Source organism: Pyrgilauda ruficollis, unplaced genomic scaffold (genome assembly GCF_017590135.1).
Source record: "Pyrgilauda ruficollis isolate IOZ18807 unplaced genomic scaffold, ASM1759013v1 scaffold60, whole genome shotgun sequence".
Lineage (NCBI taxonomy): Eukaryota > Metazoa > Chordata > Aves > Passeriformes > Passeridae > Pyrgilauda > Pyrgilauda ruficollis.
The window spans coordinates 4,786,645-4,813,175 of record NW_024527711.1 but is presented as its reverse complement, the minus strand read 5'-3'; the positions used below and the strand labels follow the sequence as shown (position 1 = coordinate 4,813,175).

Sequence of the window (26,531 nt, the reverse complement as noted above, 5' to 3'; positions counted from 1 at the left end):
TATTTCCAGCTGCCCAAGTAATCAGAACAGGTTGATACTATTGGCAGCAAGTAGATATACACAATCTGTCTCAAAAAAGGAGGAGTATAAAACACACTTCTAAACTGAATGATTTGAAATTCCCCTTACAAAAGTGCCAATTCTACACATGTTTTTCTGAGGCACTTTAACCATGCCAGCACTTACCACAAAAGACTGTGGAACAGGAATTTAGCCTGTTCTTGCCATTTTATGAACCTGTCCCTCAAAAGAGAACAAATATATCAGGTGTCCTATTTTATAGTCAACTTATTGACACCACTGCATCTTGCGCTACTCCTTATGGTGATGGACAACTAAGAATGGCTTAAAAACAACAAAGCTAACAGTAAGAGTAAGTGGTTTCAAAATCAATACAAGAATGACCAAGTAGTAGAGGAGTACTTGTTATCTGTTCATCAAAATGATGTGAAAAGACATTCTGTGCATTCAAAATTTAATTTAGCTACTTGCTTTATCATCATAAACACTCATTTCAATATGGGTAATGATTATTTTTTCTTCTCAAACATGAATAATATATAATTTCTGGTATTTGGGAAGAGACAAGGTCTTTCAGGGTAATTTATCATTGTCTTTCTTTTTCTTCTGCACTGGTGAGAGAGCTTGTCAGCTCAGCTTGTTCTTAAAAAGCCAGAGTGTAATTCAATAATAAATTCACTCAAAGGCTAGCTGTCACGAGACATTCATTTATTTGTATCCATTAGGTGATCTGCACTGCTGTTCTCTCTGCAGAGTGGCTAAGCTGTGGTTTTGAAGCTCAGGAAATACATTGCAGAGATATTCAGTCACCTCCTTCATGCTGCTGCCACTTCTGCACAGGCCAGACAGGGATGCAAATGTGCCCCAGTTCCCTCAGGATGATAATCAGTCAGCCATGACCTAGTGAAGCCCGGAGGAGCACTCAGTTCCTGACCTGAATGGTGAGTGTGCCTGTGCCACTGGTGCCCATGCAGGATACCAGACACACAGGACACAGAGATCCACGCCACCTCTGTGATGTCTGCTCATGGGGGACTGCTCACAGCAAATGACACGGATCCAACTCCAACCCTACCCCATGAGGATGATGGCATTGGGACAGAAAGATATAGGAAGTTCCATGAACAGCAGTCTACAGTCCTGATCTACACCAAGAATGAGATGACTTCATGAATCATCCCAGCAACAATGGGAGAGGGATCCTAAAGCAGGATGCTGGAGCCCTCCATAAAAATAACTCCCTCTTGTCAGACAAACTTTTAAGCCAGCAGCTGGAAGGAGTGATAAAAACAGCTCATCTTGTCTCCAGTGGCTGCTGTGATTTTTATAGAGACTCCGAGCAGCTCCATGGGTAACAGGGATATTATCATCTGTCTGTTGGACAATGGTGGAGTTTCAGTGACAATGCAACTGAATAAAGGGCATATCCACACACGCAAATACAGGCAGTCTTGCCTGTCCAGACTAACTGGGTCCCAGATGGTCCCAGACCATGCTTCCCCACATATCAGTCACTGACTACTGTGACCAGAGGAGCTGTTCAAAGGTCCAGCTTTCTGGGAGGTGAAACAGGCAATTGAAATTACAGACAGAGGCCAAATAAGAAGAAAACCTTTGCAATGGCTGAGTTTATCCCAATCTATAGGATCTTTAAGAACTAATAGGAACATGTGATGTCTTTTAAAATCCCAAAAGAGTAGTGGCATTTTCAACAACCCAACATTCTCATGAGCCTGGACCAGGTGCTGTCTCAGCGGAAAATATACCTTCTTGTTGAGGTTCTTCAATGTTACTTGCAATCACTCTTGTGAATCAAGATACTTAACTTGAGAGATGCAATACAATCACAGCTTGAGGTGCACATATGTGTAGACCATACTTAGTGGCACACACCCTATGCTGATAATTTGAGAATGGAAACCTCATAAATCATTGCTACCTCTGTATAATTCCTCATCCTAACTTAAACAGAACAAGTTTTATTACTTTCCCTGCATTTAATCAAAAGCAGTCATTAAAACCCTTCCTATCAATCTGAATCTTTGCATTCCCTCACTCCAGTAACCTACATACCAGACAAACATTTATGCTAGCAGGTGCTCCTTTTGAATTCTGAATTTCTCCTTAGTAGGACACCTACAGATGGTTAGTAGGTCCTTCCTACATAGAGATCTATCATCAGACCTATAAAATACATGTAACTCCTTTAGGAATTTACATGACGCTAAATGACAACATTCTTTCTGTTGGTCCTCTGCTGGCACTCTCAGAAACAAATTTACTATATAATTAGAAATTCACACAATTTTTCCCCAGCTCTGTATGCTGCTGAATCCAAGCAGCCCTTCAAGAGAAGCCGCAGTTTTATTTTTTTATTGCACAAATATGACGATTCCTCTAGTTCATTAGTTGTATGGGAAGTTCACTAAACACAGATGTGTACGTACCAAAATTCTCTGCCTGTCAGAAAGGATACATATGGACCTGATAACAGAATCCTCTGTGGAAATGCTGAGGAATTGCTACCCTAAATACATCAGAAAAATGAAATGGTGAGCATAATCTAGGTCATATTCTGAAGCCTGATTTTACAGCAACAAATCACAAGGATTAGTCCAGAGTCCAAATAGTTCAGTATCCAGTACCTGTGATCTTCAGAATGCCAATGAAGGACAACAATTTGCAACACAAAAGTGTTTGGTTATAATCTGAGTCACTGTTGTCAGCTTTCTTGGACCCTGAAGACCTTGGAAGCAAGAAGTATTGGGGAAAATATCACATCAGGACAATTTCCTGACACTGCTATGATGATGATGACAGCCTGCAGGCTACCAAAAAAGGCGATATATGGGAGCTAAGTAGCCAAGAGACGCTGGCAGTGTCCCTCCATGAAAAGCATTAGGTCAGAGCTAGAGGGGCCTGAGAGGCCAGTTGCGATGAAAGTGCTGAAATAAATACCCACACAAACATGAAGGTTGTGTATTTTCAGCACCAACCTATTAACTGCTGTGTGTGGGAAAGCTGAAAGTAAGCAGTTCAGCACTGGGTGAAGCTCAACAGAGTTCAAACCTATGTGTTGAGAGCCATGTCCATGGTCAGGGTCACTACTTCTGAAAGGCAACATTCAGGGCAGACACCGAATGATCTAGGAATATGACACCCCAGTTACACTGTTACAAGAAATGATTTTCAGGGATGACCAGCCCTGACAGACAGGAATATACTTAAACCAAATTGCTGAGAGGCAGTCACAGAACTGAACTGCTATGTTTTGTTTCCCAGTTCCTGTTTCTTGATGATGGTTGCAACGATAAAGAATTTCTTGATTTTAAAACCAATCTATATTCAACTTGATGGCTTAAGTTGCAAATCACTCTAACCATCCCTAGATGGTATGATTTTCCTCAGTTCTTCTGAAGTCTCTAATATTCACACGATAGACAGCAAATAGCATTCTAGTTTCCTTCTCTTTTGTCTCTGTCAAAGGAAGACTGTCACTGCTCTTTAGGAGATACTTGTGCACAATGTCAGTCACTTCATCTAGAAGAGCTGAATGGATGCCTTTCACTCCTTGAAACAAGGAAAGTGAGGAAACATGCAACTGCTTGTACGTGTTAGGAGAGAAGCATCTCGTCTTACTGGCTGGCAGGAAATTGTAGGTGAAGAGACAGAACTACATCAGCCACAAAATTCTTCAGGTATCTACTTCACTTAAACAATTTTCATTATTCTGCATCTTGCTGCCCTTCCATGTCTTAAAATGGCCAAGTGGCTTATGCTTTACCACTTACTGAATCAACTCCAAAATTCACTTACCCGCCCTCGAAAGGATTGTCCCCTGGGATGACGTGAGTGCTGTCCTTGCCAATCAGGAACTTGATTCGATCATAGAAGGAATGCAAGCTCTGCTGGGAGACGGGGGCTTGCGTCTCCTGGATGATATCCAGGGGGTCCGGGGAGCCCAGGCACAGTGCATTAACGTGGCACAGTGGCTGCAGGCAGCAGTCTGGGTCCATGCAATCCACCAGGCCATCTACAGAAGGGTAAGGAACATTTTAGAGCAATGGAAACATGGAGTGCTGCAGACTTCAGGGTGCAAGAACTCCTTCCAGAGCACACAATAGAGAAATGCAGATTTTCATCTACATTGAGTAAGGCATGTTCACTTAAAGTCACAATAAGGAACCCAAAATACACATTAGTACATAACATAAATATGCAGTAGTATGTAATATATGAAAACTCATATATTAGACTGGGCCCTCAAAAAAGCATATTTTAGATTAACCCTAGGATGTGCCATTCCATAACTCAGTCACTTTGATAACTAACTCCAGAGCCCCCAAAGATTGTTGTGGAGTTTTTTTTGCCAAAATACACAGCTTCTGTACCTTGCTCCTAATAATTGCATCACACCAAAGCTACCAGGTTTGCTTTCAGAAGGACTTAATACTTTATTCTTATTTTACTAGGTTACTTTAATGTAATCTAGTAAAATAAGAGTAGAAAGTAAAGGAGATTTTGCTGGGAGGGTTTGATCTTTGTTGACCTTGATCACATTGATTTGATACTGACACAGAGTAACAGATGACCTCAAATTCTCAGGATACAAATCTCACATTTTCAGCACCATTAAATTAATAGTAATAACAATAATAGCAGTGGACACACATGAAAAGGCTTGCTGAGTGTACTCCAGTAAAATGAGGGTTTGCATATCTGTCAAGCCATCAAATGCATACAGCACCACTTCCCCTCCCACCACCATAGCAACATGCCCCATTCATTTGGAGACGCCACTGCTCATTGCAAACAGCACAGTAAAAAGCGGTGACAGGAAAAGAAACACCAAATAAAGCTCAGAAGAGGTCTGATGAAGCATCACGTTCAGAAATACAAGTTGTTAGCATGTAGGAGAGACAGATCTTTAAATCAGATAAGGAAACTGGATGTTTTTGTTCTGGGGTAATGGGATATGGAGCCCTTCACTTCCAACTCATCAGCTCAAGCAAGACAGTTTGACAGTGAATGAAAATTACTACCATGTGATGGCTGTTCACAGACCTAAGTGAAATGAGTGGTTGGTCTCTGTGTAGCTGCTGAGAGCTCCATATATCATAGACACCACCTTTACAGCAAGCATCCTACTAACAACTCCAGCAGAGAGGCAAGAAACGAACGTGGCTGGAGAGCAACACTGTCCTGAGAGGTAAAGCCCTCCTGAATTGAGATGAAATCTTTAGTTTTCAGGATAATGGATTTTTAATCTCAAATAAACAGTAAAGACATTTTGTTATTATTACTGTTTGTGAGCTTCCATTTTGTCCCATTTTTACCAGTATGAATTAGAAGTCCTTTCACTAATGTTATTGTCATTACTTTGTATTTATTGCAATATAAATAGGATGAAATCTGATCTTTCATTGTTCTAGTATTTAAGATGGCTCACACATCATGGACTTGGATTCTGTTGAGTTATACCTGTTCCAATCTTGGAATAGTTTAGTGTATAAAACATCACTGACATCATCATTTCATGTGGTTACTCACACACAGAAAGCTGAACAAGCCTGGCAGGGGTTCCCAGAGCTTCCTGTGCCCAAGTAGGTAAAAGACAATGAGTACGTGCTCCATGTACATGTACACACACATACACACTCTGGGTCATTTCCACAAGTGCTCTGCACTTGCCATTAATGATAATGGGAGCACTATTAGGCCAGCAAAAGTGCTTTGGAAAATCCCATCTGTTACTCTTACCTCTGTCTGTCCTAACATCTCTACATCTTTATACCTCCTTACAAAATTGTCACAAAAAATGCTCATCTTGGACACTAAACCTATCCATTGGCCTTTTCTCTTGATGACTAGTGATAATGAAAAAGAACTAATTAGAATTTCTTTGCCCATTAAAAAAATTGCTTGCTGCAGATGATTATATCAGTAGGATTCTGGAAGGTCAAATCTCAGATGGAGTTTGAGAGACCATTCACAGAATACAGATCGGCTTAGATGCAACAGGCTTAGTCACAGCTACCTACTGAAAAAAAAAAAAAAAAAAAAAAAAAAAAAAAAAAAAAAAAAAAAAAAAAAAAAAGAAAAGAAAAGCAAACAACAAACCAGCCTTGTTACTATATTGACTACAGTTTCAAGCAAGATAAAATGTTGTCTTTTTCTCACACACATTAATAATGTTTTCTAAGGCTACAGACACTTGGCTGAAAGGATAGCAAAGCAACTGTACCATACCTCTTCATTAACCTGTCTTTTCTAGTCATCAGAAATGTGTTTTGGGGCTGAAGCTGCAAGACAGCAAGAAAATGTTGTTTTTGCAGGAAACTGTAGATAAATGTTTGAAGAATAGATGCAGAGGACAATGTTTTGAACAGGTGAGAATGATGAGGACTCATCTGCAGATAAGCCTTTCAACTAATGTGTTTTGGACCTATACGGAATAAATTGAGGAAAACTACACCAGAAAGGTTTGTCACAGGTGTCCTAAATTCATGAAGGCACTCGAGGGCTAAAATGGTGTTCAGCTACTCAACTTCCTGTAATACCAAGAGCAGTTTCAGGACAAAGCATTTCTTTAGCTTAGCAAAATGTAATGGCTATTTTTGTCTGAGTCATGCAGAACAGCAAGAGTTAATCTACAAATCAGGTCATAAATAATGATGTTTCCATGTGCATTCTGTTTTCTTGGGTTTTTTTATTGTATGGTCCAAAAGTCATCCAAGTGGTGCCCTACAGTGACTTGTCAGGAGATATAATGACAGCGTACACAGCTATGACTTCTCATGCCCTGACATCTCTCACTGGATCCATCAGAAGAGTGAGGATAAAGTGACATTTGCAAGAAGCTCCTGATCCATGACTTTGGCATTAACTGTCCAATTCAACAAAAACAATATGAAGTTGTAACACAAAACACCTTTGAAATCCATAAAGCATAAAGGTGAATTTTCATTAGAAATTACTGCAAATGTTTCAGACAGGTAACAGAGGGAGGTGAACATAGGGTCAATGCCCTCTGCACCCCGAGTCTAGCAGCAGCAAAGCCACAGAGACCCATGACCTGCATGTGGATTCCTAACTCCAGTAGCTCCCAGAGCACAGGTAGACTGCACAGTAAGTTCTTAGTTATGGATGCCTTTATACAGCTCTTGGTTTTAAAAAGTGACAGCTCCCTTACTTAAATATAACTGTAACATGACTATGGCACTTCAGAACAGAGAACAAATGTGTTGCTGAATTATCTCTGTGAGAAGTTTAAAGTCTTGCATAGGGGGATTACTGCAATTCGTATGTTTTAAGGCTACTATGATCAGCTTGTCTGACCTATTATACCCATAGAATGTTGATTTTTTTCCTTCTAGAACTGGATTAAAGCCTGTGTTTTAGAAAAATATCTCATATACCAAAGAGAGCTGATTACAGTGAGTCAACCACTTCCTCCAATAAACTTCTGAAATGCTTAATTACTGCTAGGAAACTGTGTCTTATTTCAAGGTTAGATTTGTCTAACTCCAGTATCCCATGACTAGTCTTGTTTGGCCTTTGCCCATAAAGTTACCAACAGTTCCTTCTACCCTGCATGCTCTGATGTCTTTCCCATGTGCAAGTACCTCCACACAGAACAATAATCCGTTTCAAGTCTTTTCTCTGAACAGCTAAGGAAGAACAAAATTCCCAGTTTGTTTGTTTCCCATCCACTGGACTTTTTGGTGTATGACATCCTTTGAACTCTTTCCAGTAATTTCACATCTGTTATGTGTGGACACCAACACTGGACACAGCACTATGTCAGCAATATTGGGTACAGAAAAGAGACCACTTCCTCTTCTCCAAAGAATTTTTGGACTTCTATACTCCTAAAGTTCACAGAGGTGAAGGTGCAAAAGCCTAGCACTGAGAACTCATGTTGAGACAATTACCTCCAGTGACCTCAAAATCCTGTTCTGAGTCATTGCTTCTCAAGCATCTCTGAACCCTCCAGTATAACATCCTTTCTTTGTTCCCAGGGCTATTTTGCATTTTGCTGCGTTATGATATATTTTCTTTGATTGTGACCTTGCAGTGATGTGAGTCAGATCACTCTGTGTCAAAATGATCTGGGTGCATTATTTACCACCATGCTGAGCTTTAGGTGACCTAAAAATTTTACCAGGAGAGAAATAAATGACATTCTGAGACAATAATGAAAATGCTGAGTAGGGCTGGATACGACAACCAGTTCCAAGGGATCCCTACAGAAACATCTTCAATCATGGATGCCTTCCAATTAACAAATTAATTCAGAGATGTGTCACTAAGCCAGATTTTAAGACATCTCTTGTGTTCCTTCTTATTTCCATGCAATAGGAATTTTTATATCTTTGGGACTTTTTATACACATATATATAAAGTATGTACACATATATATATAATGTATACACATACATTACTTATTCTATATACACATACATATCCTTTGACAGTCCTGATAAAACCAAACCCAAACTCTTTTGTCCCACTTCCTTTGCACGAAGCCCGAAATAAGTATCTTTTTGCAATCTTACAGTTACCATGGGGTGAATCAAACCACTGTTGCTGTGAAAAGGAAGCCATTGGCAAGACATTGTCACATCTGGTAAATAATGTGTTCAGTGGTTTGCACCTTTCACTAAGATTCAAGTAATCAGAGAATAAAGCAGAGTGGATGGCACCTCGGCAGGTCATCTTGTGAGCCCTGGCTCATTCCCTTCAGAGAGCAACACGAAGGAGAATGAACTGGGCTCAGCAGAAACCCTTTATTTTCTGCCATTGAGGATAATGCAGGTCCAATTTATTCAGCCAACATTGTATTTTAGGGGACCAAGACCATTTTTATCAGGTAATCCGCACGCTGTATATCACTACACAATGAGTTTTATTTTGGGATGACTCATCTAGCTCATATCTTGTGGGTGGAGTTACAACTTTTTTTTTTAGAATGACGCTCTAACTCCCTTAAAGACTGCAAATCCACCAATCCCATTGGTGAGCTCTTCAAACTACTACTTTAGACTGCAAACTCCCTGGGAGCAGAAACTGTCTTTCTATTTTCTGTTCACAAAACATCTGTTCCAGTCTCAAAGGGCTCTGAAGTGTCAGCACAACCCAATGAAATGACCACAATTCTCATTAAAGTTTAATATCTACAATGTATGTTCAGCTTTTACTCCATGGGAGCATTGTTTCATAGAAGGGACTGAACACCAAAGGTATCTGCATCTTCTGGGAGCAGGACCTTGGCCTAACAAGTGTAACATTTCACAATGCCAGCTGGAGAACACCTGATTTTAACTGACTTTAAACACTCGCTATGACTGCCGAGCAGCGACACTAGACAATGACAAGAGATGGAAATGCTGACCTCACTCAGGATTTCACAAGATACTCCCTATCATCACTGCCTTCCACAAATAGTCACCTGGCTACCAAATTTAAGAGGAGCTCAAATTACTTAGCTTTCAAACACTGCTCATGACCCATCACTTTTTGAAAATCAAGTCCTGTATGACGTTTGTCTATATGATGCATGCAAAAAAATACATCCACCCAAACCAACCAGATATTTTAAAATTCCTGCAAAATAATTACTCTTCAGCAGCAATGGAGTTACTTGCTGTCCCTGCTCTCCTTGAGTTGTTGCTGCATTTGCTGGCTGCACAGTGCCCACAAATACCACAGCAGTCTAGCAGTCTCATTTCTCCTTTGTGTCCTGTGCAGTCAGATTCCAAGTTCCTCACTCACTGCCATGCAGCACCCAAAAGGTGTCAAGGACTAGAGCTTTGTACAGAAGCAAAGGGCTGATTTTGAGACACTGCTTCTGCAGTAAACAAGATCAGCTGAGAGCTAATAAAATTTCAAATTAGCTGTGACTTTTCATGGCCCTACAATTGTGTTGGCTGATTTAATGGGCAGTGTCTTAACTGGCTGAGACTGAATAATTGAGCATTTCTAAAGTTATGGATGCTGCAACAAAAATCAGTCATGCTAACATCACCAACAGAATGCAAATAACCTGCAGCCAGAGGTGTTATAATGTGGTTAAGCAGACTCTGACAGGTGCTGCATGTCAAGTGTCAGGCTGGAACAGGCAGGCCATGGGTAGGGATGGACCTGTTTGTACACAGAGAGCATTCTGTGAACTGTGACACACTCTGGGAGCCCCAGGCAGACAGGCAGTCAGAGGGAGGTGAGCCTAAGGAGCCTGATTAGCGTGAATCTGAGACAGTATACATGACAAACTCAAGGATTGCTCCTGCTAAAGACCATGACACTTTTAGTCACTGACTGCAATGGGATGAGCCTCTATGAGAAACTGTATTACACAAAGCAAAACTAGGAAGTATAAACAATAAAACCCCATTGTCTCCCACGGGAGAGTTTCCATTGGCAACAAAAGCATAAAATGCACTGATTATACAAATAATTGTGTCTCTCACCCCATCCAGTTCTTATCTTTCAGTTTCCTTTCTGTGCCATTCATCAGGCAACATTATCACTTTTTGTGGGGACACTGTCTTGTCCTGTGATACTTTTGGATTAATTACTGGGAGAGTTTGGGTGGGAAAGGTTTTAAATGTTAATGCTCAAAGGTAAAGATAAGGAAGTCAGTCTTACCCTTGCGCAAATCAGGTTTTACTCTTTCAGTTCTAATCTAAACTCTGGTTTAGAGGAAGGCTCTAAAGGAATGGCTCAGTACTTTTGCACAAACAAGTTATTGTTCACATGGATGTTTGTGCTGATAAAGGTTTTACAGGAATAATGATGTTCTGATCCAATTCATGAGCTGAGGACTGACACTCTGTTTACTAAATTTGGATTTGGGGAATAAATGGATTTTACTCCAGTGCTTTGCAAAGAGAAATTTTACTTATTCAACAAGAGTTGCAGTTTTTGGCTCCCCTTTAAGGAGTCAAAGGAAAACAAAACACAACTGTAAGGAACAATGGCAATATGACTGTCAACTCCCTGTGCCCACATTAGCTATTCATATTCTCTTTGCTCCTTCTATCCCACCTGCTCTGTTTTGATTTCATCTGAATAAGCTTCTCACCGGTTGTATCCTGGCTAAATTAGATTGCTGGCTGCCTGAGAAAGGAATTGCCCTCACATCTTTCTCTAAGTGTTCAGCACTTGTTTGCAAATTTGAAATAACACAGTCATATGTAATAGCAGTCAAGTGTTTGAATTACAGAACTCCTTGGGCTCTTGTGCAGAACCTCTGTGGGGGTAGTCACTACAGAAATACTCTGCAAAATGTCCATCCTAATCCAGAGCTACATTCTTTAAAAAAAAACAACTGAACAGAAAAAGAAAGGAAGTGGAAGGAGGAAATGACAGAAAACACATGATAATCACTACTGTCTGGCATAAACCAGAGCTGTAATAATGTGTTTAGAATCTACAAGTTCCAGCATCCCGCAGCTCATCACTGCTCTGAAGAATACAGTTGATGCAGCTGGTTTCATGGGCTTCTTCCTTTCGCCAAGAAGATTTTTAACAGCCAGCGAAGCAGCATAGAAAGAAAGCAACCTAGGATTTGAGGGAATTGCATGAAGCTGAGCAAGGCATGTGAGGGCCTTTTCTAGCTTAGAAGAGACTGTGTCCTAGGGTGCATCAGGCATAGCATCATCAGCCAGGTGAGGGAAGGGATTGTCCCGCTCTGCTCTGCACTGGGGCAGCCTCACCTCAAGGCCCGTGTGCAGTTTTGGGCACCACAATATAAGAAAGGTATTAAGACATTAGAGAGTGTACAAAGGAGGGCTGGGAGGAATGTGAAGGCTCTGGATGGGAAGCTGTACGAGATGTGGCTGAGGTCACTTGGCTTGTTCAGCCTGGAGGAGACTGAGGCAAGACATCATTGCAGTTTGAAGTTTCCTCTCAAAGGGAAGAGGAGGGGCAGCCACTCATCTCCTCTCTGTGGTGACCAGTGACAGGACCCCAGTGAATGGCATGAAGCTGTGTCAGGTAAAGTCTAGGCTGGCTATTAGGAAAGGGTTCTTTAACCAGAGGGTAGCTGGGTACTGGAACAGGCTCCCCAGGGAAGTGGTCACAGCACCAAACCTGACAGAGTTGGGGCTGTCCTGTGCAAGGCCAGGAGCTGGGACTCGATGATCCTTGTGAGCCCCCTCCAATTCAGGATATTCTATGATTCTGTGACTAGCATTTGCACAGGGCAGTAAGTATAAGTTGCTTAACTTGATTGACTGTCATGCAATAGTGTACCTGAAACCGCCTCCTTCAGGAGCCAAAACACATCTTAAAAGTGATTCCTCTGAGCAAAAGTAACTCAGAACTTATCAATTTTTTTTGATAGGAATGTGGTTTCACACCCTCAGCAGCTGAGAGATCCTTGTCACCAAGGTCTCTCACTTTCCTGGCAAGTGCTACAAGTGTTAAGCTACTGTTGAAAAGTTCACCCTAACATATTCTGACTGAATCCAAGCCAATTTAAGCAATCATTTGAAAACAGCTTGGTAAGCGGTCTCAGATAACTGATATTGGCATGTTTCTTAAATCCTGGTCAAGAGGAAAGTGGCCATGCAGTCTGTGAATGTTGAGCACAGTCGGTGCAAAACCTTAGGATTCTAAGGGGACTTTCTGTCTCACAGAAGTTGCAACAGTTTATCTCAGATGCTAAAGCAGGTCTGGTAGAGCTTTTCTTCTTTAAACACTGGTGCTCAAACTCTGTTTAAGCACCTTTTGAAGGGCAGAAATGCTTTGTGAAATAAGTGTCCAATCTGTTTTTTTCTGAAGTTGGCTCATGTTGCCTCCTGTTACATTTTGTGTACCAGCAGTGCCTCCTTCCCATAACTTAGCTCTCTCATTTCAGCAGAGAATGGTAGGTTTCCTTCAACACAGAGAGCATTTTCACAGCTTATTTCTGAATCTATTAATCAAAGGAATTTCATTAAGGACTCCTTCAAAGTACCGGGAGCTCTCCCAAGGTGTCAAGACAAGACACTGCTAGACCCCTCAGTTCACAACACATCATCCTCTCCAGTGGCACAATCAATATATGCTCCAGGATGCTGGAATGCCCTGGGTTAACAGTGCCCTCCTGCCAGCCTTGCTGCCAACAATCAGCTGCAGATGACACCCATGTATTACCATCCAACACAAAATCAGCAAAGAGCTGTACCTGAAAATGTGAACTGGTCATTTTATCTGAGGAGAAGTCAATTAACAGTCACCATGAAACAGAGGAAGAGAAGCTGGGTGATTTCTAACAAATTATACCAGCTACCCAATCTTTCAGGTACAGCAGACTTTCTCATCATTTTAGCAGTGCTTTGTGGTTCCTCCAAGACGACCCTGCTGTTTGACTGGATCTATCTGTGATGATAAATGATAATTTATGATAGCTGTTTTCCCAGGTGCATTCAGATCTCAGTATTTCCCTCCACAAATGTAGCCAGCACATTATTGAATAATTTTTTAGGGTTTTGAGGAAGCAGACAGCTCACACACCATGCCCAGGAGACAATCCTCTCATGCTATTAAAGCCCAGGACATGAGGGCAAAAAGAAAGAAGGAAGTATCAAGAAAGCACACCACTACTTTGTCTGTAGCTCAAGTATTTGCAAAGACAAAGGTTTGCATTCTGGGGTTCTCCTGGATTCTTTACTATTCCCTTTACAACGCTGAGACTACCTTCAGGTGTAACCCTATGCACTGCAAAGATCAGTGCAGATTCTGCCAGCTCTCTAACACTACTTGGCATGTGGTGGACAGATGGTGAACACATGGGCGTTAAGAAGGCCAGACTGCTGTGCCAAAGTTTCTCTTGCCAAAGATTTGAAATGCTGTTGTTCCAAAGCATTATGTAAGTCTCCACCTTACTACAAGCACTACCTGATCCTTGAATGGGACAAGGCACTGTGGAGTTACCAGTGGGCTGAGGTACAGTTAAACAAACAGCACTGATTTGCCTCAGAGAAACCACTCCTGAATTACACTGTCCCTGAAGTGACCTGCTCACTGCTCCAGCGTTGGGAGATTAAGGCAACCTTTAGTTGTTCTGGTCCAGGAGGATAAGTGAAGGAAAGCATACAAATTGCTCCACCTGCTAGCTTTTGGGAAGCATCTGGTGGAACACAGACTGAACTTGCAAAGGCAAAATGAGGCCATGGGTACATTGGAACTCTCTGTTTGTCCTAGGCTAAATGAGACATAAACTGAGGGGAAGGAGTTTTGCTAATACAATTCTTGCAGAAAAAGAAAACAGGATGGTTTATTTTTCTTAGTCCTAAAGGAAGATCGTTGACCAGATGACAGCTAAGAAAAATGATGTTTCTATACCTTTATGTAAAGGTGTGCAATATATGTTATGACAGGCCAGCCTATTTGACTGGGAAGGGTATCTATCTATCTAGCCATCTATCTACCTATCTAACCCTTTAACCACTAACACTTGCCTTTGGAAGTATTTCAGTTGGGAAGAGGCAGAGGAGAATGGCAGACAACTGAACAGAAACCTCTAACGAACATGAAGATTTAGATAATATTGTGAATACTGTCATTTCAGACATATTTTTCATATGAGAAAGACTCTTGTCTTCCACAAGTAAAGTAGTTTCATGTTTGACAGAGTTCAGCAGCTGCTCAGGAACTGGGATTGTTTAAAGCAGGAAATGAAGGATGGGTTGGTTCCACTTCCTGGAAAACCAGCAAGCTTTACCCTACCTGGAAGACTTGGCTACTCTGGAGAAGCCCCAAACAACAACAAAGGCCCTCAAGTAAAGTAACTGTGTTGAACTTTTAGACCAAATGAGCAATTTAATTTAACATCTGTAGCCCTGTCATCATTTCACTTCAATGGGATCTTGTCTTCATGCAAACTCATTGAAATGGAGAACTGGACAACTCTGGCTCTCAACAGTTAGATGATTTCTCCAGAACAAGGACAGGTAACACAGCTTTGCTGTTCAACAGCATATTCATGAGATTAGTTAAGAATATCCTGTCTTACCCTCAGTTTTTCCTGTACACTATGTTCCTAACAGAGGAGTCTACCAATGCAACAGAGCCCATATTTTTAGCCCAAATTCTCAAGGTATTATCAAACGCCATTAACTCCACTTTTAGGACTTGCCACAGAAGATAATTTCCTTGATTTTTTAAACTTTCAAACTTATTTTTAAAGTACATGACAGAGCACTCAGTGTGGGGTGAGACATGTAGGTACTACCTGTCACACCTACTCTTAGGTAGTGAGAGTTTGCAGCTACGAATTAGAGAGGTTATTTTCTGCTGAAGTGAGGCAAGAACCATTTTTCTCATCTTGTTTTAAAGAAACACTTCCTGTTTGTTGTAATACAGGTGGCCTCTTAGGTCAAATGTACAAAATCTTGGCCTTTTATCCAGATTGTTACAGCTCTGTCATTGCACTGTTTTTCCTTAACTGTTACTGGGTGATCACCTGCTCTCAGTTACTCACTACAGCTTCTTTCAAGTTGATGGGCTTGGTGTTTAGAAGTGTAAACAAAGTGGACCTGGGTGTGAAACCTAAGTGCTAGCTTTGACAAATGACACTTTGTAGAGAGGGAACTGCACTCAGAAACAACTTTTTACTAGCCTGAACAAAGATTATATTTCACCAAGTTTCTCTCTGAGTGACTCCTGCTCAGCTTGTTATTGTTTATTTGAACAGCCTCCAGATTTAAGAGGCGAACACACCCTGTAATTTAGCACCCGTCTCCTCAGGGTATGATTAGGCTGGGAGCTGATGAAAAAGTTTCTGACTTCAGCTCCCATTATCCTGAGGAATTTCCGGCTGCAGAGATTTTGATTAGAAGACACTCGACACCACAGTGTAGGAAGCAGGTATGAGCTCAGAGTGCATGCCCCTGGTACTGTGAACAGCCCCACTAATCTCTTTCTCACCACTCATATCCATTTTGACTAGGTCAGTTGTTTGACTTCTAAAGCTTCATGAAAGGACTTCTACCTCCATTGCCAACATTCAAGAGTAAATTCCACGTTTGGGTCCTTTCCAGCGAGCCAAAATAAACCACCTTTCTCCAGCCCTGAGCATGCATCACTCCAGAGTATGTGACAGAATCCCAAAAGGTGGATAAACCACAGTGCTCATTGAGGAGAGCCCTTATCAGTAACACAGCCAAATCAAAGGCACAGTGTATGACAGATTATCTGTAATCTGTAATGCACACCATGTACATACTTTTTTTTTTTTTTTTGAGTGTACCAAGAGTAAAATCAACACCCATTTGTGGGCTCTGACACACGAACAAGCTGTCACAAGGTGCTAAATTACAATCTATCAGTTGCTCTGTTCTTGCTGTGCACACCACTGCTCCACACAGGTTCACCAAATGCAGTTAGCAGTTGATGTGCACTAACTTGTAAACCTGTCAATGCCTTTTGTCTCTCCCATCTACATCTGCTCTCCTGCAGGCTTGCAAAGCAGCTCATTTCAAGGTGAGGGTAGTAACCCAGGTAAAAAGGTTAACCCTTGAATCAGGAGATATGAAGAGATGCTCAGAATCTGGTCATGCAGCTCTGATTTACATCGTATGTTAGGCTGCATTACTCCTTCCGTCACTCTCCTTCTAAAAACTTCACAGGGCTTTTGCTGGTTATTTTTTTCCATGGAAACTGGGACTAACCTTTGGTCTATTTACCATATTTTTACACATCTGATATGATGACCTTTATTGCTTCCCTGTGTCAGCTGTAAATAGAAAAGGCAAGTACAGTGATATTCAGTTCCATATGAGGTAAAAAGCCATCTTTGTTTTATAGTGTGCACTCCTTCTATGGTATTCCAATTTTCTCATCTTTTCTAAAGGGCTAATTTGGTCCATTTGCCATGCCAGATGTGCAGAAGTATTTTAAATATTCAATCAGAATCGCAGTTGTTGTGAAGCAGATAATCACAGACTTGGCTTGGCTATTATTTTTTTTAAACTGTACTGTTCTTGTGAATATGATAAAACAGAGGCTTGCAAAATTCAGTCTCCACTTCACAGTCTGGGTCCTGGCCCAGACTTGTGGTTTACAAAGCCTTTTGCTGAGTGACAACAAAACAAATTATACAGTCTCCCTTATGCCTTAAATTTAATATCTCATCTCCTGCTCTCTAATTCAAACCTTCACACTACACCACGGTTTCCTTTGTAATGAGATAACTCTGAATATTAAGTTTGCATTACACAGAGCTATTATTCACATGCCTGACATCATTACATATGGAACAGTAATCAATAAAATATGGTTTGAGAGGGATTGGATGGCTTGTGGGTATGGGGATAAGTCACCCAAGCCTCTAAATTTCTGAAAAATATCCATCCAAAGTCAGTAGTGACCAACTGCAGAGCCTTGATGAAAGCCTCAGGCAGTGAGGGCAAAGTTTGAACAGTCAGGGATGTTCACTGTCTGAGGTGGTCCCATCGTGTCACAGCTGAGCCACTCGGCTGGGGTGGAGGGACTGGACAGGTGCACAGCCTCCGCCTGCTCTCTGCTCTATTGTCTTGATTTGAAGACAAACAAATGTCCCTCTTCAGCCCTGGCACCCCAGATCCAAACCCATTTAATTTAAATTCCAATCCACTCTGGCTGAGTCAGCCTGGCAGATTTCGCTGCCTGTTCTCTACCAGCTGTCAAAAAACAATCTGCCCTGCAGAATCAAGCCCAGATGACTGTTCACTGTGAGAGGTTTATAGGCTCTGTGAAGCCTGACATATCACATGTGCTCGTGTCCTACCTCCATCGTTGTCTTTCCCATCGCCGCATGCCGTCTCCATGGAAGTGTCACAGCCTGCTCCTCTCCAGCCCAGCTGGCAGACGCAGTGCCAGCCGTTCATGTCCAGAGTGCATCTGCCATTGCCATTGCATAAGCCAGGGCATCCCTCTGCAAGGCAAACAGCCACACGTTCAAACACACTCGAAACACAAAGCAACACAGCCCAGAAAGGGCCTCATTAAACAGCTCTTTCCCTTTGCCTTCAGTTGATTTCTCCACTCCCACCTCGTGTCTTCCCACCTGGAACGAACCCGCTTTGGTGTCAGGATGGTGGTGACTACTCAATGGGCAGTTGCTTCTGGCTCTCCCAGGAGGTCCTCACAGCATAACCACACTCACTGCACTAAGGGAATGGTAAGTTTCAGGGGGGCATTGAGATATTCCCGCTTCATTGGTTGCAAAAGCAAAGCAGCACATTGCCCTCTGAGCCTCTCAAAACATTTGCTATGTAAGACTAGTACTTGGGGTTACCTAAGTTGCATTTGGGATTAAAGTTCACAACACCCAGCAGGATAAAGCAGCTGGCTTTCAATAACACTGAGATCTTAGACTGGTAAGCATTCAAAACCAGCTGAAAAGGGAAAGGTAGAAAATATTTTGAAGATGTACAGTTTATTTACTGTAGTAATTTTGGCAGGGATTAATCTCATCCAGTTCAAATTGATCTAAAACTGAAATACCTTCAACTCTCTGTAGTCAGCAGAGAAACAGACTGTCCCAGGGTAGAAGTCTCCTCATGTGGGTTTGATGCTCATGGTGATGAGCTGAAGCATGCTCTGGAAACATCCATTTCTCCCCAGTGACTAGAGAGAGCCCAGTACAGAGGCAGGCATTTTAGAAGTGATAAAATTTAGTTAGGGAGGATGAACACCAACCTCCCAGTCTGCTCATTAGGGCTTGGTTTTCTCATCTGATGACCTCCTACTGAGATTTTTGTACTTCCCCCCCCCACCCCTTCAAGAAAATAACAGAGTAATTTCCACAGTAAGCAGTGCTGTGAGGCAGGCTGCTTAGCTTAAACCCTTCTGGGTGCTTTTTACCTGCAGAGCTCAAAAATCTTTACCACCAAGCTGTCAGAAATGTAAGAGACACTTAACAGCTTAGGAAACTGAAGTACAAGGGACTGAAGTGACTGTGAAGGTCACTCAGCAGGACTGATTACACCAGGGAAACAATTCAGTCGTCCTAAGCCCTGCTTTAATGCTTTCTCTATTTATATGTGTGTAGTGATATCCTGCTATATAGTCTGAGTTTTTTAAGGCCCTCAGCTTTGCAAGGCAGGTTTGTGAACCTATGTAAATGACACAGACCTATACTGTGCTAAAAGACAGTGAAGAGATGTGCATTGTTTTGACACCTGTTTGACCATATGATGTGTGAGGGTCCTCCCAGGGCAGAGCTGGGACCCCATCTAGAGCATCCCATGTCATAGTATGTCCTTCACTGGGGAAATGGGGCTTAGAAATGCCTTTAAAACAACAAAAAAAAAAGTTTCACAGGGAGCTTTTTAAGTTCACAGAACCTTTCTCAGTGAACAGAAAAAATCAAACATATTTTAGGACTGTTTTTCTAACAAGTGACTGATGTACAGGGACCAAACAGAAAAAGGAAAAAAGGTGGTAAGGAAAAGTCCTTTAGAAGGATCTTAAATGTATTTCTCCTGTACAAACAAATTTCAGTCTTTTAAAATGTATATTCTGGGATGTGGCAAATGTGTGTGCATGTGTCAGCATGCTGCTGTGTATTTTGGTATTTATACACTATATTAGTATCTATATACTACAGAAGAGCTATTTATAGGGAAGGCTACTACATTTTAATATCCCACCTTTAGTTACTTACAACACTGCCAAACTTTTAACCATTTAATCAGATATTTTCCATGCTACAGCTAATTTATATGTTTCATCACTTACTTTCAGTACAAGCTGAAAGCATTCAGCTATTTTGAGAATGAAAGAGGAAGAAGTGTATTAACTAACCTCCTAAAATTACTTGGCTAGGTAGGTAATCTAATTTTGGAGTAGATAAATCCAGTTTGGATGAGACCATCCTGACAGCAGAGATAGGAGTTTTTCCCCTCTCTAAAAATCACAGAATCATAGAATGGTTTGGGTTGAATGGACCTTAATGGTCATCCAATTCCAATCTCCCTGCCATGGCCAGGGACACCTTCCACTAGACCAGGAAGCTCAAAGTCCCATCCCATCTGGCCCTTCAAGTGTTGGGATATCCACAGCTTCCCTGGGCAACCTGTGCCATTGCTTTAATTTGTCCAGATGAAAAGCCTCTGAAGAAATCTTGCTCTATGTGTATGCTAGATAGCTCCATTAGAGCTTGGCTGGTGCGTCACACCTCTTGTTTTTACTCCTTGGACTCTCTAAAACCTTTGCTAAAAAGTTCTCTTTTATACTACAGTTGCAGAGACTGGGCAGAACAAAGGTGCTGTAGCAATGACCTAGACAGGAGTGAAGTGAGAACCAGAAAGAGGTGAATGAAGTTGAAGACACCGTGATCTTGTCTCATGTGAGAACTGCCCAGAAAATGTAAGGGAAAACTAAAAAATTTAGCTATAAAAACGAGGACCTCGTACAGAATGTGCTCTACTCTCCCAGGCTTAGGAAAAAGGGAATTTGGAGTGGCAGAAAACAGCTTGGATGAGGCATCTTTGGCATCTGAGGAAATGGGAAGAGCTTGATTTGTCTCTCCTTGGACAATAGTGGCTAAAAAGACTATGATTTTTTTTTCCCCAAAGTTAATGAAATACATAAACACTGAGTAGGGAAAACTTTTTAAAAGCTATTTAAGGTAAAGAGAATATTGCTGGCACAAGAACAAATGGACATAAACCAAGTATGAATAAATTCTGGCTGGAAATTAGGAAAAAAAATCATTTGCAAGGATCAAAGGAATGAAGTTCTGGAGCAGACTCCCTGTGGGAGTGTTAAGGAGATAATTCTTCAGTTACTTTTCCATAGAGCTTGGTAAATTTATATAAAGTTTTATACAATGTGTCCTTGCCAGCAGAAGACTAGACTCTAACTGAGGAGACCCCTTTCAGTGCTATGTGTTTGGATTTTGTGTGCAATTCATTGTCTATATGAGACATGCTTGAGAGTATTTAAATGGACTTTCAGGATTTACTCTGAAATCTTCTTGATCTGGACCCAGAGAAAGTAAGCCAAGCACTTCAGAAAGAGGACAAGCAGAGGAAAAGCATCAGTCAGGAGAGGAGAGAGAGATGAGAGCAAGTATCTCATAAGATTATGCCTTCCCAAAATATTTACTCCTCTTCTTGAGTACTATGGGAATCCAGGGTGCCCTGATGAAATATAAGCATCTGTAGGTACCTAAAGTAGGGTAACTCCTACCTGCAATTTTATACTCCACTGTCTTGGCACTCTTTAAGTCTAGAAAGTAAGTTTGTCCCTTCCCACTAAGGAGAATGTAATCTCTGGTTCTTAGTAGATAAAGCTCTTCCAAGGAGCCAGAAAGAACTGTTTCCTGATGACAGAAATGGTTCTTCACAGGCATAGGAGCATAGAGATTTTCCAATGTTTTCCATTACATTACACAGCTCATTAAAATTTCAGTGCTGAGAGGATTAAATTCAAGCCCTCTAATATCATGGTTTGGTAGGAGAGCAGACATTTTAAAGATGCATAGAAAAAGTAAACCATAAATAGGGAAAAAAAAATACAGCAGCTGTTAGAGGACTTGGGCCTTCAGGAAGTTAGAAGACAAGAGAGATGCATAAGCCAATATATCCAGGAGAATGGACCTATAAGTACTACCTTTTCTGAAGTGGTTCACTGCACAGAGACTTGACCATCACTTGCACTACACAGACAGGATGGTACAATTCTCCTCATTCCACAAACTGCGCACTTCAAAGCACTTGATGAAAAGGTGATACAAAATAAACTTTATCCTTTCCTTTCCCCCATGCTGGGGAAGAAAGCAAAGAGATATCTTGTTTCCAAATTGCTTCTGAATGTCACCACAGCAGGATGGCTTAATCCTCAGAGATTTACACCACCATAATCTTGCAGCTCTGATTTCTCATAGCTAGAAGTCACCAGTGATCCATTATTCCTGTTTGTGGTGTTAACTGTACTTGGGCGCCTAAGAGAACTAAATACATTAATAGGGTTTTTTTTCGGAAAAGTGGGAGGAAACCTTTTATGTGAGTTTCAAACTTAAGCACATGTAAGTGCTGCTGAAAGATTCTGGAGGGCATTCACAAAGATGTTTGGTGTGCCATGCAAGCAAGAGAACAGACCAGGGAAGCAATATTAAAAGTGGGTTAATTTTGAAACAGAGAAGTACAGACCATCAGAGTCAAAGGAGACTGTCACCAGAAGTTATCCTGCAATTTTTAAGACTGTTGTTAAAATAATCTGCTCTTAATGATCTGTAAACTTAAAGCTTTCTCTAATTAGTCCAACTGTAAGCAACATTTACTGGTATTTTTTTTCAAGGCAAACCTCACTGCCACTTGAAATAAGACTTAGAAGAAAAGGCTGCTTATTATCTTTGCTTCACTGTCAGTAGGAGAGCACCGATGGATGTTCTTATGAAGTCCCAGACAGGAGCAGAGCTCTGGGACAAGTAGGACTTGGCTGAATGCACCATGTGAAAATGCAAATGCCTGAAGCTTGAGAGAACAACAAAAGCTATGAGACCTGCAGAAGCTTCTCTAAGACTACAGGTGAGGAGCAAAGCATCAGCTGATCCCTGCAAACTACGAAAGCTTGTCCCAAAACCAACTCAACTCTGAAATTACCACTATGATATTCTGTGGTGACGGGAATCCAGAAATCCTTAATCAGATGCATCCTCTAATAGGAAGGTTAAGAAGTTACTGGCGAGAGCTCCTACATTTTTAACATTTGTACATTTTAACGTACAAATGAGGGAACTGGCTTTGGTCAGACCTTGGGTTCTCACTTGCTCTCATACTTCAGGAGCAGCTACCCCTGAATTCTAATGTTGTTCAGCAACTTTAAAATTCAAACTAGCTGTTTATATATGCATCGCTACAGTGTTAATGTGGTTAATGATTATTTTTGAAGAGTAAGAACTGATATTCAGTAATAGAAATTAATTAAACTGATGTACCATCAGATTCAATGATATTCTGAATGGAGAAACTCTCTCTAAAATCAGCATCTCTTTTAATTATTATTAAAATAATAGGCACTTCTTCTCATTTTAAGCATTACCAGTGTTAATTAGGCCCTAGTTTAGAAGACTCTACTCTGAGTCTAGTTAGAGCTTTTTGGTTTAATTATGCTGATGTTTGCTATTAAAACTTGCCCTTCCTTTTAGGAACAATTCTACATCTTCTCTGACTGACTGGTTTATTGTAAAGCTGTAGGAAAGATTCAGTAGTAAATCAGGCTCACCCTTTGACAACAGGATTACTGGGAAGGGATTTCAACCAGAAAGATGTTAATAATTAAGAAAGCCAAAAGGGCATGAGTAATTTAGTTTTGAAAAATGCACACCATGCAGTTAGCCAAGTAGAAAACCATGTACTTTTAATGTTTCAGCTATTGCTAATCTTTCCAAAAGCAGCCATGCATAGCAAGAGACAATCTTTTATTCTTAGTATGTTACTTAACCTGTTACCTACTGACTCGCTAAATATAATGTACCTTTACTATTGGGCATAAAGGTGAGTCAAAAGGCTACCTAGAGGAAAAATGACATCTACAAAAGACTTAGTTAAAAAAATTGGACCACTGAATGGTCAAATCAGTACTGAAGGTTCCTTGCCAGGCTCTGCACGTTGATTTTTCATCTCTTCTATGCCCTCAATGCTTATCTGCTACTTTTTGATGCAGCCTTCTCCAATACACATTGAGATGAAAAGAAGGAGTCCTGGGGTTTTGAAATGCAAAACACTGAGATGTAGAACATTAACAGCAGGTTCTGATCGTGCTCCCTAGTGATGGCCCATATCTTCCTCTGAGGATGCCACCATTATTACTTCATAAGGGCACAATAAATATCCCCCTTTCCCTGATCTAAGAAAGAGAATGTACTTTTTCCTCCTAATTTAAATAAAGTCAAGCACAGGTATTTTTTGGTGCTAAGCAATGAGAGAAAACTACCACTGTACAACCAACTGATCCATAAAGATGGGTCGAAGGACAGCTACCAGTTGCTCGATTACACTGAAGATGGAAGTATTTAAACTATGGACATTTCCTTATCACTAGTATTTGTCTGTTCAAACATTTTGCTTATTTGCAGTTGTTCCTGAATCTGCCTTTAAAAAAAGAAAAACTGAATTGTAAATTCACTTCACAGAAGTGAAGCCTATATAGCAAAGACTTCATTTTAACTGTTCATGGGGTCAATACTTGAGCATATCTGCTCTTCATCCTCAGCCTCTCACAGCTGTTATTTTTGATTGCTCAAAATCTGAAAAGAAGGATAGTACTACAGAAAAAAATTGATTTGTTCAAGCCGATTTTTTGGTTTGTTTAACCAGCAAACATATGAAGCTAGCATGGTGTCAACACTGTGTTGCTGTTAGTGTCAAATCAGCCATGTAGAAAAATATTTAAGTCCAACTCAATCATATTTATTGTCAGACTGTTGTATTTAACCATATGCATGCTATTTCAATACTTTTCTAAAGCTAAGTGCATTGTGGAACTGTCAGTTTCTATAAAAAAGTCCTAAAGTAATTTAGCTCATTGTTCTGATTAACAAATAACTGATTTTTTTTTAAAAAACAGCAGGTGATCACTGTTCTCGAATAGTTAAATTCCTTTTCCTCTTTTTTGAAGAAAGACCAGGGTCCTAGACTTGTGTTACACTTACAAACAGGAGCATAAGGTTGGATTTTGTTGTAGTGTACATTAATGCAGCATCACTAATTTCCACAGATTTTGCAGATTTGTGCAACCAGAGGTTTTGGGATCATAACCTTTTTGTATCAGTAAAAAAAAACCCCAATATATTATCACTTAAAAGCTCCCATGTAAGAGTTGGCAGTTGTGGATCAAAAACATGAAGACTCCACATAAAAAGTGCACTCACCTGTGTTACAAAATGGACCATAGACATTTAATTAAAACACATCACTGTACAGGGTTCCTGCTGTATTCACAGACACTTGTTTTCTCCTGACTTGCCTCACCTGAGTGGGAAGGGTGAGGATGAGAGATGATTTGGAGGGGAGGGCAGGGACAAGGGAATGGGTAGGAACACTGATATGATGTTAACACAGGGTCACAGCACTTACAGAGGTATTTGCTACGTAAATGACTGGAAACTTCACCCTTCCAGACATTAGGGACCACTTTGGTGACAATGAGGAAGAGATGCAACCTCAACACAGCATGTTCACGGTGCATTTTTTAAAAAAGAAACACAAAGACAATAGGAAAAATAGGAAGGAAGAGCATACCTTTCACTACCTTATCCAGATAGTGAGCTTGGGAGATAAAAGACAGGACATTTAAGGTAGGATTGAATAAGTGCATTGCGGCTTACTACGAGACTGTGCAGGTGCTAGAAAGGCAAAGGAGAGTTCGCTGTGATATGAAAAGAAAAACCTTGATTATGAGGAGAGAAAAAAAGGAAGAAGAGTGGAGCACAGTGCTCCTCAGTCAAATGGCCTGAGAAAGCTGTGTTAAGGCATTCAGTCATCTTTGCTCATTAAGATCAGGAAGAAAACCAGGAAAGTTCTATATATATATATTTATGTGCTTGCTTTTATATATATATATATATATACATATAGGTATATAAGTATATGTGTATATATGTATATCAGGATATTGCAATGCTCTGCTCATTTGCAAGTCTCCCTTCACTTTACTGACTGCTTTGCATTTCACCAGGAAAGCAGAGACATTTGAAAGTCCTCCACCTTACCTGATTGTCTTATATTTTTCCACACAAAAAAGCACAGTTCCATGACCTTACCAGACTGGTATAGGCTTTTCCCTGGATCTTTCTAATGGTAATATACTGCATTTATGCTGCATTTTCTAGCCCCAAATCAAATTACTTTACAAATATTAAATTAACTTCATGGTAACTATACCAGATAGGCAAGTATTAATATATTCATTTTAAGGAGTGCTAAAGAGAAAGTAAAAAAGAAAGTTATAGATGTCATGGGAGCAGTCATGTACCAAATTCCCATGGAACACTGATTTGGAAAATCACCTTCTTACTGACTTTCTGGTGTTGAGCAGAAGGCTGGTGGCAAAGACATCCTGCCTCGGAGAGCCCTGGTTCATGCCAGCAGGCGGCACTCTCTGTCCTAACACCCGCTGGTCTTTATCAACAAAAGAGAGGCTCTGAGTCTTGCATTTCTCTATTTCAATACCTACTTAAATGTTATTTCCCTTGCTCTCTTCCCTGCTCCCTGCAATGAAGTTTTGAACAAGTTTTTGTTTCAGGTTCGTTCAGGCAGACTGTCCCCCTGGGAGGTCATGGCCCTCACAGGAATTATTTTTCCATCCTGTGAATGCAATGGATCTGTACAGGAACTAAGTGGAGAGGGCTGGGAGAGCTCACCTATTGTGGGGCAGTTATGAGGCTTGTCAAAGGGTGAATTAATCATGTTGATGTGGTGAGAGCGACGCAGGAAGCACAGCATCGCCATCTGCTTGGATGAAGCCTAGGAATGTATCTCTTGGATTTTGACATCCACAGCAGCCCAACCTGTTAGCTCAGGCAGTGACTG

The 26,531-nt window shown here is 40.9% G+C and overlaps 1 protein-coding gene across 1 annotated transcript in view; it reads right to left on the bottom strand.

Moving 5' to 3' along the window:
• TENM4 (teneurin transmembrane protein 4) overlaps positions 1–26,531 on the bottom strand; it is a 589,520-nt gene that overhangs the window by 88,259 nt on the left and 474,730 nt on the right. Inside the window, exons 16-17 of the mRNA XM_041483687.1 lie at positions 17,777–17,923; positions 3,838–4,054 (exon numbers count right to left, since the gene is read on the bottom strand). Of these exons, the coding sequence (XP_041339621.1) occupies positions 3,838–4,054; positions 17,777–17,923 (364 nt within the window). The remainder of the gene's footprint in view (positions 1–3,837; positions 4,055–17,776; positions 17,924–26,531) is intronic.